The 13,119-nt window shown below is 37.9% G+C and overlaps 1 protein-coding gene across 4 annotated transcripts in view; it reads right to left on the bottom strand.

The window, feature by feature from the left end:
• The window catches only part of LOC149539139 (peptidyl-prolyl cis-trans isomerase FKBP19, chloroplastic-like), a 248,668-nt gene that overhangs the window by 107,586 nt on the left and 127,963 nt on the right, over window positions 1-13,119 (bottom strand). For all 4 annotated transcript variants that reach the window (XM_089800464.1, XM_089800467.1, XM_089800465.1 and 1 more), the window contains exons 4-5: window positions 1,790-1,875; window positions 1,591-1,641 (exon numbers count right to left, since the gene is read on the bottom strand). In XM_089800464.1, coding sequence (XP_089656590.1) covers window positions 1,591-1,641; window positions 1,790-1,875 — 137 coding nt within the window. The remainder of the gene's footprint in view (window positions 1-1,590; window positions 1,642-1,789; window positions 1,876-13,119) is intronic.

Here is a 13,119-nt window from a genome sequence, read left to right as displayed (position 1 = left end):
GGGTCCGTCAGCTACATAACAATACTAATCTATCTGTCGGCTACAAATCTTTACCGACGACATGAACCCGTCGGCTACACAATATCTACCGACGACATGAACCCGTCAGCCACACAATTTCTACCGACGACACTAATAGGGTGAAGGAATCACCATCGAACATTCCTCATCAAGGCCAAAGAAATTAAAGAGCAAATGGCTTAGTGGACCATTTAAAACACCAATGTGACAGTTCTAGAATTTAGTGACATAGCAGCAGTTGTCGATGCTTTACAAGCATATAAAGAGAAGCACCCAGCCCAAAAGACACCTGCAAAAGGGGGAGAGGAGAAAGTCCCGTGACTCTCATCTATCATAGGCTATATTTAGTTTCAGATTTTATGTTTATCAAGCAAGTATCCAAAGGACTTTTAATTATGTTGTTCTAAAAGAAGACTATTGTAGCAGTTCTTTAACAGTCTGTGATGAAGAAGTTGAATGGACTATTTATATTGAAATGAATGATGAAGGAAAGGATGGGCTGTTTGGATTCCCAAAATCTCCCCTCTTACTTCGATGAGTGAGTGTGTCTCAGATTTTAGGGATTTGTTGTTGTTCACTCGAAGTTATATTTTCACTCAGTTTAATGGCACTAGATGAATTGATGATGTATGTGGATGAATTATGAATGCTGAACTTTTGTGTTGATATTCAAGTTATTCTTTGCAATATTATCTGATGATTGTCCAATCGTTTCTCTTCTGTTAGTGGAAGAAACATTTTATAATCTGAGTTTACATTCACATTTTCATCTTTTTGTGGAAATATGGGCATTTGATTGTGTTTATTTACACAAGTTTATATTCAAAAATCTATCGGTCATCTGTGGATATTTCATAGTGATGAGTATTCACTAAAGCCTTTCCTGCCTTCTGCTGAAAAGAAGAACCAATTTTGTCAATAGGAGAAAAATAAAAATTGTTGTACAATTTTTTAAAAGGGAGCTAAACCTTAAATTTCAGAGAGAACGGCCAAAGTTCAGTCAACTGTTGAGGGACAGAAAAGTCTCAAGGGTGAGAGCCAATATTAGATAGAAAACCAATCTGATAACCAACATAATAATGGCAGTAAAGTGCTTGAAAGAAGTAAATATCAACTACTATTACCTAACATCTCTTTTATGAGCATCATTTAAGTCATTCTGCCATGCTCATGTGCATTATCATGCCTATTTTAGAACATGTAAAACTCTAACCATTGTTACCTTTTTGATATACACGTGTATCCCTGTTTTCAATTTCCATGCATGACTTTTAAACTGATAATCAATAGTTAGTGTGACTAAGAGAATTCAAAACTCTTAGAGCATAGGAGATTCAACAAAAATACCTAAGTCTAGACAGGTGCAAAATATACCATGTGATGAAGGCTAAAAGAATAGAGAAAAAGCACGATTGTGGAACGCAGAAACACTGAGTTTTGAACTCTTACTACTAAAGTTTTATTAGGAGCTTGCCTTTGCTTCTGATGGTGTTATTAAATTGCATGCAACTACAGTTCTAAGTTCTAACAATGAAAACATTCAAGCACAAGGAGATGTGTAGGACTTACAACAACAGCATCACCTATCTTTGGAGTTGGACCACTGCCTATTCTTAAGTCCTGCAACCAGATGAGAAAACATGACTTTTCCATTATAAAATTATTTCTGGGAAACAAAACTTTGATTTTCTTTCAAAAGTGGTATAAACATGTTAAAATATTTGACATCGGTATGCAGAGAAAGTGAGAGTGCATCCAAGCACACAACCTTATATTGTAGACCTGATTCTGTCTCTACATAATCTGGGTATCGCATTTTTGTTTTCCCATAGTCTTTTCCCCGTAGTGCTGCCACTGGATTCACAAAGCAAGAATGATAGCAAGTCCTGGAAAATTAAGAAAACTTGCCTTGATTAAATAAATTAATTATACTACTCTTACATTCATTAGATTCATTAGTTATACTGCTTTCATTTTCATAAAAAAATTGAAGTATACTCAAGAAAATAATTTCAAAAAGCATATAAGATTCTCAACACATGACATTCTATAATGTTAAAAGCTCCAAAATAGCTTTCTGTATTACCAAATGAGAGATATTCTTCATAAAAATTCCACAAGAAACCAGAACATCAAATCTTTTAGGAACAAATAAAACAACTATAACCAATTTTATCACTATAAATTTCATAATCACTTTTGTGGTTAAGCTAACATGTAATATTCAATAGCTACATTTTAAGTGGGATTCAACTTTGTACCAGCCATCACCTAATCCAATAAGCTAGTAACTTTTTTAAAGGTATGAATATAATATTCATTAACTACTTTTACAGAGGGATTCAACTTTGGACCAGCCATCACCTTATTCAATAAGTTATAAAGAAGTGTAACTTTTTCAAAGGTGTGTATTATAGTCCAAGTTGTTCAACTCGTATAGTACAAAAGCCCCTGTACTGTGCTCTCTTTGTAAATTTTCTGCAAATTTCTTATCTCTGAATCAGACTTTTAATCCAGTCTTATATGCTGAGAATGGTCTTCTAAGAATTCTGAATATTGATGAAGTTAGTGCTTATTTTGATGTAGATCCAATACTGAATATAAACCTTTTATTGTGAAGGAGTATCTGTAATGTCCCCTTTCTAGCATTCATAGCATGATGTTGTCGTTAGCCTATTTTCCCGCAGTCCCGTAGGCTAACTAGGACATTAAAGGGGCTTAGAGGCCATTTGGCAAGACAGTTTCAGTTGCAGGTCTTTCTGAGGGGTTCTGAGGCAACTTTGGGCATACTTACTATTTATAGTAAGTCATCTTGGACATGGCCGGACATTCAGTCACAGTGGTATGTCGATGCTAATTGTTTAAAATCGACAGGAAAACTTATTTATCATTGATAAGATTTGTTATGCATTGATAAAGCCATTTTATAAAGTTAAATTTAAATATTTAACTTTATTAATGCATAGACTATAGTTTGTGGGAAATATTTAAATTAAAAGAGTTTCCTTTATTTTTATAACACATTGGAGACATAAGGTACATAAAGGGAGTTATGTTTTATCCCACATTGAGAAAACGAAGGATTGAGCTCTTGTGAGAACACTATAAAAGAAATGGAAGTGTTTTTTTTTTTGGTATGCTTGGATGAAGATTAATGTTATGTTGTTGGATATCTGATTATCGGGCTTGGAGGACGGAATCCATCTTTGCTAGCATTCTCTTCGTTGTTGGAAGACACAGTCAGGAGGATCAAGGGTGTTTTCACTTCCGGAAACACACTGGGTTTCATTTGGGGTGTTTGCATAAAGAAATTTACAAGGGTTTGAGGTGCAGATCTGAAGTTAGTTATTGCTATAGTGCCGCATGAACAGTATTTTGCTACAGTCGGCATGAACAGTATTTTGATACAGTACGGCGTGAACAATGTTGGTATCAAGTTTACTTGTTTTTTCGGCTGATTAGAAGTTTGGGGGGCTGGCCGACTACATCTGCAAAATACTACGGCAACTAATTTCAGGTTTCTTCTGTCAAATTTTGATATTTTGCATACTAATTGTTGAATACAAGTCTGAATAGTTGTTGTAGCCTTTAGGGCAGCTGTAAGTGCACATCTACATTTAAAAATCACCCTTTATTAGCAAATTGAAAGAGTTTCCAGATTTTTCATATACTATTGAATGTGTGCCAAGTGTTTGTGAAAATGTTATGATGTGTATTATGCATTTTAATGTCACTTCATAGTTGTTCGTAAATCTACTCATTGGAAAGCAATTTATTGAGGAAATCAGCTTTATGAGTTTGCATACAAAGTGTTTGACAATATTCCTTAAGTTAAATTTCTGCAAGTCAAAGTTCAAATCAGGAGAGGATATTACATTGGTATCAGAGCTATAAGTCCTGCCATCCTGTGGAGGTCTTATAGGAAATTTGGAACTGGCAGATAGAGGGGAAAGTGTTTGATGAAATGTCAAAACACTAAAATCAGAGCATTTATGTTTGAGTATGCGACAGGGGCCTTATAATTTCCGCAATACCAAAGCAAGACAAAGTAGGAGTTCAGACCTGCAAAGCAAACAGTCTAGTTCATCCGTACAGGGGGGTATAGAATCCAGTCATACAGACACAGCAGAGGTATTCTTTGATCAAGACAGCAATATGGGTGACCAAGATGACAGGAATACAAGATTAGGTGGAGGCGGGAATGCCGGTCCAGAGCCTGGAGAGGAAAGATTCTTACAGTTATTAGAGACCTTGGTACAGGGTCAGCGAGTAGCAGAACAAAGGGCACAGGAACAGAATCAGAGATTGGATCTTATGATGCAGATGATGGCTCGTCAAATGGGGTTGAATGCTAACATGGGTGGAGGAAATAATCAGAATGGTAACAATCAGAATGGAAATGGTCAGGATGGGACACATAATGGAGATGAACAAGTTGGGAACAATTTCGGTCCTGCACCCCAGCGAGCTAGGACAGTGAGTTCAAGGCCCATGATTCCTACATTTCCTCCTAGAGCTCCAGAGCAGCTCGTACCAGAGCCCCAGATTACTGATATACAGGACCAGTTGAGGAGAGATTGGGAAGCCAGAGGACCAGATTTTACTGTTGCAATTACCTTTAGGGAGTATATGGATGTGTGGATGAAACATATGCCACGTGGACATGACAGGAACCAGAGCTATGAGCTACGGAAGAAAGTAGGGAGACTTGAGTTACCATATTATGATGGCTCAGGAAAGTCTACAGCAAGAGCTTGGGTTCAAAAGCTTGACACATACTTTCAATTGAACCCTATGCCCGAGGAAGAAGCTATTAAGTACGCAGCAATTCATCTGGATGGGTTAGCACACGAGTGGTGGCATCATGGTATGGTCACTATGGGACATGCACACATTACCTCATATGTGGAGTTTATAGAGAGGCTGATTGAACGTTTTGATAGGAAGGATCCAGAACTCCATTTCAAGGAGTTAGCTCAGCTTAAACAGTGGGGATCATTGGAAACATACATTTCAGAGTTTTAGAAACTTGCAATGTTAGTAACAAATGTATCTGAACGGAGGATACTAGTTCTATTTATGGATGGGTTAGCTGATCCGTTGAGAGGGTGGATTAAAGCTCTCAACCCTCCCACTTTGCAGGAAGCCATTAAGAAAGCTCGTGACATGGATTCCTCTTCATCTTCAAAAAATAAATTCCAGGCAAAGAGTTTCCCTTCAAGGAAAGATAAGGACAGGAAACCTTTTCATAAAGAGGTTCAGCCAGCTAAGGAGGAAAGTAAGAGGTTGGACAATGAGACACTTAATGATCTGAGGAAGAAGAAGCTTTGTTTTCATTGCAGGGAGCCTTGGGATTTGTCACATAAGTGTCCATTGAAAGCAAAAGCTAAGTAGATGGAGTACTTTTCAGCCGAAGAGTCAGTAGATGGAGATTCAGAGTAGTCATCCGAATCAGATGGAGATGATGATAGTTCTTCACAGGAGGAAGCACGCGGTGATAGCACGATAGCTTACTTGTCAAGTATACAGGAGGCCGTCACTTTCAGAGTTAGGGGAACCTTGGGTGGACAGAGAGTTGTGGCACTCATTGATACAGGGGCGACACATAACTTCATTGATGAGAAGTTTGTGACATGCAGAGGGCTACATACAGAGGAGCATAGGGGATTTAAGGTGATGGTTGCCGATGGCTTCAAAATTGAATGTACCAAGAAAATCTCCAACTTGCAGCTTCATTTGGGAGATTATGACATGACAGGAGATTTCTTTGTGGTCAACATTGGTGATCAGGATATGGTGCTTGGGATGAACTGGATGAAGTCTCTGGTAGAGTTTACATTTAACCTTGAGAAAATGGAAATGAGGTTTGAGGCAAATGGTAAGAAGATAATGCTCAGAGGTTTGTCAGATGGGAGACTTCGAGTGGTGTCACTCAAGCGGATGCAGAGTTTCTTTAGACATGATTAGTTGCAGTGGGCAGCAGAATTTAGAGTAATGCCTAAGATGATAGAGCAGCATAAACAAGAGTATTCACCTGATGTACAAAAAATAATAACCAAACATACTAAGGTGTTTGGTGAGATACCTCCAGGGAGACCCCCGGATAGGGGAATCGAGCATGTTATTGAATTAGAGGAAGGGGCTAAGCCAGTTATCATCACACCTTACCGCCATCCAAAGAGATGTAAGGATGAAATAGAAAAGGCAATTAAGGAGTTGATTGACATGGGGCACATACGGCCAAGCAAAAGTCCTTTCGCTTCTTCAGTAGTATTGGTGAAGAAGGATGGTACAATGAGGATGTGCATTGATTATAGGGAGCTAAACAAGAAGACAATCAAGAACCGATACCCTATCCCGCGCATCGATGAGCTTATTGATGAATTGCATGGTGCATGCTACTTCTCCAAGATTGATTTGAGATCCCGCTACCATCAGATACGGGTTAGAGAGGTGGATGTGGAGAAGACAGCTTTTAGATGCCACTATGGACATTTTGAGTTCTTAGTCATGCCCTTTGGGTTGACAAATGCCCCTGCCACTTTCCAGTCCTGTATGAATAGAGTGTTCAAAGATCAGTTGAGGAAGTTTGTGTTGATATTTTTTGATAATATACTGATATACAGCCGTACTTGGGAGGAACATTTGAAGCATATTGATACAGTGCTCAGTATTCTAGAGAGGGAGTCATTATATGCCAAGATGAGTAAATGTGAGTTTGGGATGACAGAGTTGCTCTATCTAGGGCATATTATTAGTGCAGGAAGTGTTCGGGTTGACCCAGACAAGATCAGGGCCATTCTGGATTGGCCACCACCGAGGAACACTTCACAACTCAAGGGATTTCTCGGGCTTTGTGGGTTCTACCGCAGATTTGTGAAGGGATTTTCACAGATAGCAGCACCACTTACAGATTTGACACGGAAAGATAGTTTCAAGTGGTCAGAGAGGGCTCAGGATTGTTTTGACAGGTTTAAGGAGCTGATGAGTACATGTCTTGTTTTAGCCATTCCAGATTTCACCAGGCCCTTTGAGCTGCAGTGTGATGCCTCGGGAGAGGGCATAGGAGTTGTTCTCATGCAAGACAAACATCCCATCGCATATGAGAGTAGAAAATTACGAGGTGTGGAGAGAACCTACAACATCTACGACAAAGAGATGCTAGCAATCATGCACGCGCTAGCTAAGTTCAGGCAGTACTTAGTGGGAAGCCGGTTCACAGGAAAAACAGATCATAATAGCATGAAACATTTCCTTGGACAGAAGGACCTTAATGATAGGCAACAGAAATGGGTGAGTAAATTACAGGCCTATGATTTCGACATAGCCTATGTCAAAGGGAAGAAAAATATTGTTGCAGATGCTTTATCTAGAAGGCCTCATTTGCTTGCTGTTGAGATAGTCATGGATGATTGGAGAGAGATGATCTTGGCAGAATATGCTAAGGATAGTTGGGCATCTAGCATTATTGAGGGAGCTATTCAAGATAGTCGATACACTGTCGTAAATGATCTGATCATCTACAAGGAAAGGATTTATTTAGTACCCGGGTCTGCTATAAAGTAGAAGATTTTGAGGGCATTTCATGATTCACCAATGGCAGGACATCCCGGATTCTTTAAGACATATCGGCAGGTGAGAGAGCACTTCACTTGGAAAGGACTCAAATCAGAGGTGCTTCAGTTTGTTAAGGAATGCCCTGTGTGTCAACAGAACAAACAGGAACATTCTTTTCCGGGTGGTTTACTACAGCCCCTACCCATACCAGAGAAGAAGTGGGATAGCATTTCCATGGATTTTATCACAGGCCTCCCCAAGGCACAGGGTCGGGATTGTATCTTTGTTGTGGTAGACAAATTGACGAAATTTGCACATTTCTTTGCAATTTCGTCTACATATTCAGCAGCACAAACAGCAGAACTATTTTTTCGAGAGGTATTCAGACTACATGGGATACCACGGAGCATAGTCAGTGACAGAGACAGTAGATTTATGAGCCACTTTTGGCAGGAGTTGTTCAGGTTATGTGAAACAGAGCTCACTTCGAGTACCAGCTACCACCCCCAAACTGATGGGCAGACAAAGATAGTGAACAAATGGGTTGAGGGGTACCTTCGAAACTACATTGCAGGAGAGCAGAAGGCTTGGGTGAAGTGGCTACATCTAGGGGAAAACTGCTATAATACCTCTTTCCATATGTCAATTCAAATGTCCCCTTTTATGGCACTGTACGGGTATGATGCTCCTAATTTTTTGGATTTGTTATTTGGGGACAGCAGGGTGCCTAAGGCCAAGGATACTTTGCAGGAGTGTCAGGACATTATGCGATCCTTGAAGGAAAATTTGCAAAAAGCATAAAATCAGCAAAAGCAATATGCTGATCAGCACAGGGTTGAGAGGTCTTTTGAGGTGGGAGATATGGTGTACCTCATGTTACAGCCGTATAGACAGTCCTCTCTCAAGAAGAGTGGAGCAGAGAAATTGAAACCACGCTACTATGGACCGTTCAAAGTAATCAGGAGAGTGGGCGAAGTAGCTTATCAGTTGGAGTTGCCTGCAGACAGTAAAGTGCATAATGTGTTCCATGTGTCACGCCTTAAGAAGGCATTGGGTCACAATGTGGTGCCTTCAGTAGTATTGCCACCTCTTGATGATGAGGGAAAGCTTATCTTGGTTCTCGAGGCCATACTCGACTCCAGGGAGAGGGTGCTTCGCAGGAGGACTATCAGGGAGTATCTAGTGAAGTGAAGGAACCTACCTGTCGAGGATGCTACTTGGGAAAATAAGCAGATATTGCAGCATCCAGAGCTGAAATTGCTTGAGGACAAGCAATTTTGGGAAGGGCGGACTGTAATGTCCCCTTTCTAGCATTCATAGCATGATGTTGTCGTTAGCCTATTTCCCCACAGTCCCGTAGGCTAACTAGGACATTAAAGGGGCTTAGAGGCCATTTGGCCAAGACAGTTTCAGTTGCAGGTCTTTCTGAGGGGTTCTGAGGCAACTTTGGGCATACTTGCTATTTATAGTAAGTCATCTTGGACATGGCCGAACATTCAGTCACAGTGGTATGTCGATGGTAATTGTTTAAAATCGACAGGAAAACTTATTTATCATTGATAAGATTTGTTATGCATTGATAAAGCCATTTTATAAAGTTAAATTTAAATATTTAACTTTATTAATGCATAGACTATAGTTTGTGGGAAATATTTAAATTAAAAGAGTTCCCTTTATTTTTATAACACATTGGAGACATAAGGTACATAAAGGGAGTTATGTTTTATCCCACATTGAGAAAACGAAGGATTGAGCTCTTGTGAGAACACTATAAAAGAAATGGAAGTGTTTTTTTTTTGGTATGCTTGGATGAAGATTAATGTTATGTTGCTGGATATCTGATTATCGGGCTTGGAGGACGGAATCCCTCTTTGCTAGCATTCTGTTCACTGTTGGAAGACATGGTCAGGAGGATCAAGGGTGTTTTCACTTCCGGAAACACACTGGGTTTCATTTGGGGCGTTTGCATAAAGAAATTTACAAGGGTTTGAGGTGCAGATCTGAAGTTAGTTATTGCTATAGTGCCGCATGAACAGTATTTTGCTACAGTCGGCATGAACAGTATTTTGCTATAGTACGGCGTGAACAGTGTTGGTATCAAGTTTACTTGTTTTTCCGGCTGATTAGAAGTTTGGAGGGCTGGCCGACTACATCTGCAAAATACTACGGCAACTAATTCCAGGTTTCTTTTGTCAAATTTTGATATTTTGTATAATAATTGTTGAATACAAGTCTGAATAGTTGTTGCAGCCTTTAAGGCAGCTGTAAGTGCACATCTACATTTAAAAATCACCCTTTATTAGCAGATTGAAAGAGTTTCCAGATTTTTCATATACTATTGAATGTGTGCCAAGTGTTTGTGAAAATGTTATGATGTGTATTATGCATTTTAATGTCACTTCATAGTTGTTCGTAAATCTACTCATTGGAAAGCAATTTATTGAGGAAATCAGCTTTATGAGTTTGCATACAAAGTGTTTGACAATATTCCTTAAGTTAAATTTCTGCAAGTCAAAGTTCAAATCAGGGGAGGATATTACAGTATCTCAGATATAAATCACAGGATATAAATGCTTAGAGGAGCAGACTTTGTTATTGCTGTGTGTACTTTAATCTACATCTAGAACCTACGTATATATCCTTCCTAAAGGGTATGTCCCTCAAAGGGACATAACCCTTCCTAAATCAGCACTAACTAAACTCTTCCTAAGTCAGCGATCTGGAAAACAAAATTAATAATGCCTAACTAACTATGTGTTAGTTTAGTCAAGCATCAAACTGTTGTTTTATGAGAAGTTGCCGGCTCCTATTGAAGAGATATATATATTCTATAATGCCAATTTTAGAGATATATTACCATTAAAGAGGAAGTACAGTTTATACTATCAGACCTGTAGGTTATCTGATTAGTATTCTTAACACTCCATCTTAACCTAATAATCCTATAGAGAGATATTATATCTAGCAACATCAATACAGATGAATAAGCAAGAATTAATATTATATATCTGTTTGTCTCTTCTTGGTATGTGGTATCATAGAACACATGATACAAAGTCATATTACTAAACCTATGATATGAAAAATCATTGCTACTAGTGATATTATACAGGATAAATCTAAAGAGTAATCTCTTCATTTATCCAAGTTGTGATTTCATATAAACTGGTATTTCCATATCACAACAAGATCCTGAGTTTTAAGATCTATCAGAATATAGGATAAACTCGGAGAATACTAAGATTCTTCCTTTATCCAATTTGTGATCCATGAACATAGCAATGTCAGCATCACAATATGATCTAAAAATCATCTAGATCTTGCAAAAAATATATTGTTTAGTACATTATCTAAGAGATCGTCATCTCTCATAATGTCTTTTATACAAGTGTTCATTATTTCAGAGATCGTCACCTCTTTAAATAATTATTACACATGGTGGAGCCCATAACAGTCAATAGCCTGACAAAATAAAATTATTTTATTATTAATCAAAAGAGTACAAATGGATTACAACTCAACCATACCAAGTCTCCTCTTGAAATGTTCTATCTTTACTCTAGATAGAGGCTTGGTGAATATGTCTGCTATTTGATCTACAGTGCAAATGTATTCCAATTTTACAGAATTCCTATCTACCATATCTCTTACATAATGGTAAGGAATTTCAATATGCTTGGACCTGTCATGGTAAACTGGATTCATTGAGAGCTTGATGGAACTTTGATTATCACAATGAATAATTGTAGGATTCATGGCTTGCCCAAATAATCCTACAAGTAACTTCTTCAGCCAGACTACTTCTTGAGAGGCCATCTGCAATGTATTCGGCTTCTATGGAGCTCTGAGCTACTGAAGACTACTTTCTGCATATCCAAGATATCATAGCTGATCCTAAACTGAAACAGCATTCTGAAGTACTTTTTTTTGTCTTTACCACTTCCACCCCAATCTAAGTCAGTGAATCCATACAAGTCTAAAGCAACTTTCTCATATTTGAGTCCAAAATTAAGAGCGCCTTGTAGGTATCTCATAATGTGTTTAACTGCAACTAGGTGAATCTCCTTCGGTTCACACATAAACTGACTTAAGGAATTAACTGCATAGCAAATATCTGGCCTTGTATTTACTAAGTACATAAGGGACCCAATCATCTGTCTGTAGCGAGTAGAATCTATGGAAGGTGATTCTGTAGTTGCTTCCTTAAGTTTATGTAAATTAATTTCCATTGGAGAAGACATAGGTTTACAATTCCACATTCCAAATCTCTTCAAAATGTCTGAGGTATACTTTCCTTGATTAAGTATGATACTGTCAGAATTTTGTCGTACTTCCAGTCCTAGGAAGTAATGAAGGAGTCCCAAATCTTTCATTTTGAATTCTCTAGTTAGATCTTTCTTGCACTGATCTATGAGATAATCATCACCTGTTATTAGTAAATCATCGACATACAATATTAGAATTAACATATCATCTTTATCTCTTTTACAATATTACTGAAATTTTTGTAGAGCCTAGGTTCTAAAACCAAGCTCTGATACCATGTAAATTTTCTGCAAATTTCTTATCTCTGAATCTGACTTTTAATCCAGTCTTATATGCTCAGAATGGTCTTCTAAGAATTCTGAATATTGATAAAGTGAGTGCTTATTTTGATGCAGATCCAATACTGAATATTCGACCTTTTATTGTGAAGGAGTATCTTAGATATAAATCGCAGGATATAAATGCTTAGAGGAGCAGACTTTGTTATTGCTGTGTGTATTTTAATCTACATCTAAAACCTACCTATATATCCTTCCTAAAGGGTATGTCCCTCAAAGGGACATAACCCTTCCTAAGTCAGCGATCTGGAAAACAAAATTAATAAAGCCTAACTAACTATGTGTTAGTTTAGTCGAGCATCCAACTGTTGTTTTATGAGAAGTCGCCAGCTCCTATAGAAGAGTTATATATTGTATAATGCCAATTTTAAAGATATATTACCATTAAAGAGGAAGTATGGTCTGTACTATCAGACCTGTAGGTTATCGGGTTAGTATTCTTAACACTTTTTACCTATTTGCATTTGCTTGAGCACGTTTCTATTTACAGTTGCCCCTCTTGTAATCATCATAATTATTCTTAAATGTGGGAGTTACCTTCTATTAGTTGTCATTTGAACTAAGAACTCTGAAACCATATGGAATGTAAATGGATAAACCAAAGAAAAGGAATGGCCTCAAACAATTTTTGCTACTCTACAAGAAGACACTAATGCCTGGAATGAAAAAGATTTGCCAAGACGATTTAAATGCATATAACTCTCAAAGAAAGTTCCGTGACTGAGTTTAAATTTCTAGAACTGGCAATAAAATGTTTGCACAAGATATAAATTTAAGATAAGAAAAGGAGAATAATATCTGTCTATATTCAGAGATTAAAAACTCAACTGACTTGTAAGTTCTTGCAAAAAAAATGCTACAGAATCACTTGCCCAAAAATTTAAGCAACCTTTTACATAAAATCTGGCAGTTAATCACCAAAAAGGCTGAAAAACTC

The sequence above is a fragment of the Cupressus sempervirens genome, chromosome 9 (assembly GCF_028749045.1).
Source record: "Cupressus sempervirens isolate cs-2001-9-10 chromosome 9, ASM2874904v1, whole genome shotgun sequence".
Lineage (NCBI taxonomy): Eukaryota > Viridiplantae > Streptophyta > Pinopsida > Cupressales > Cupressaceae > Cupressus > Cupressus sempervirens.
This window is presented reverse-complemented; position numbering and strand designations above follow the sequence as displayed.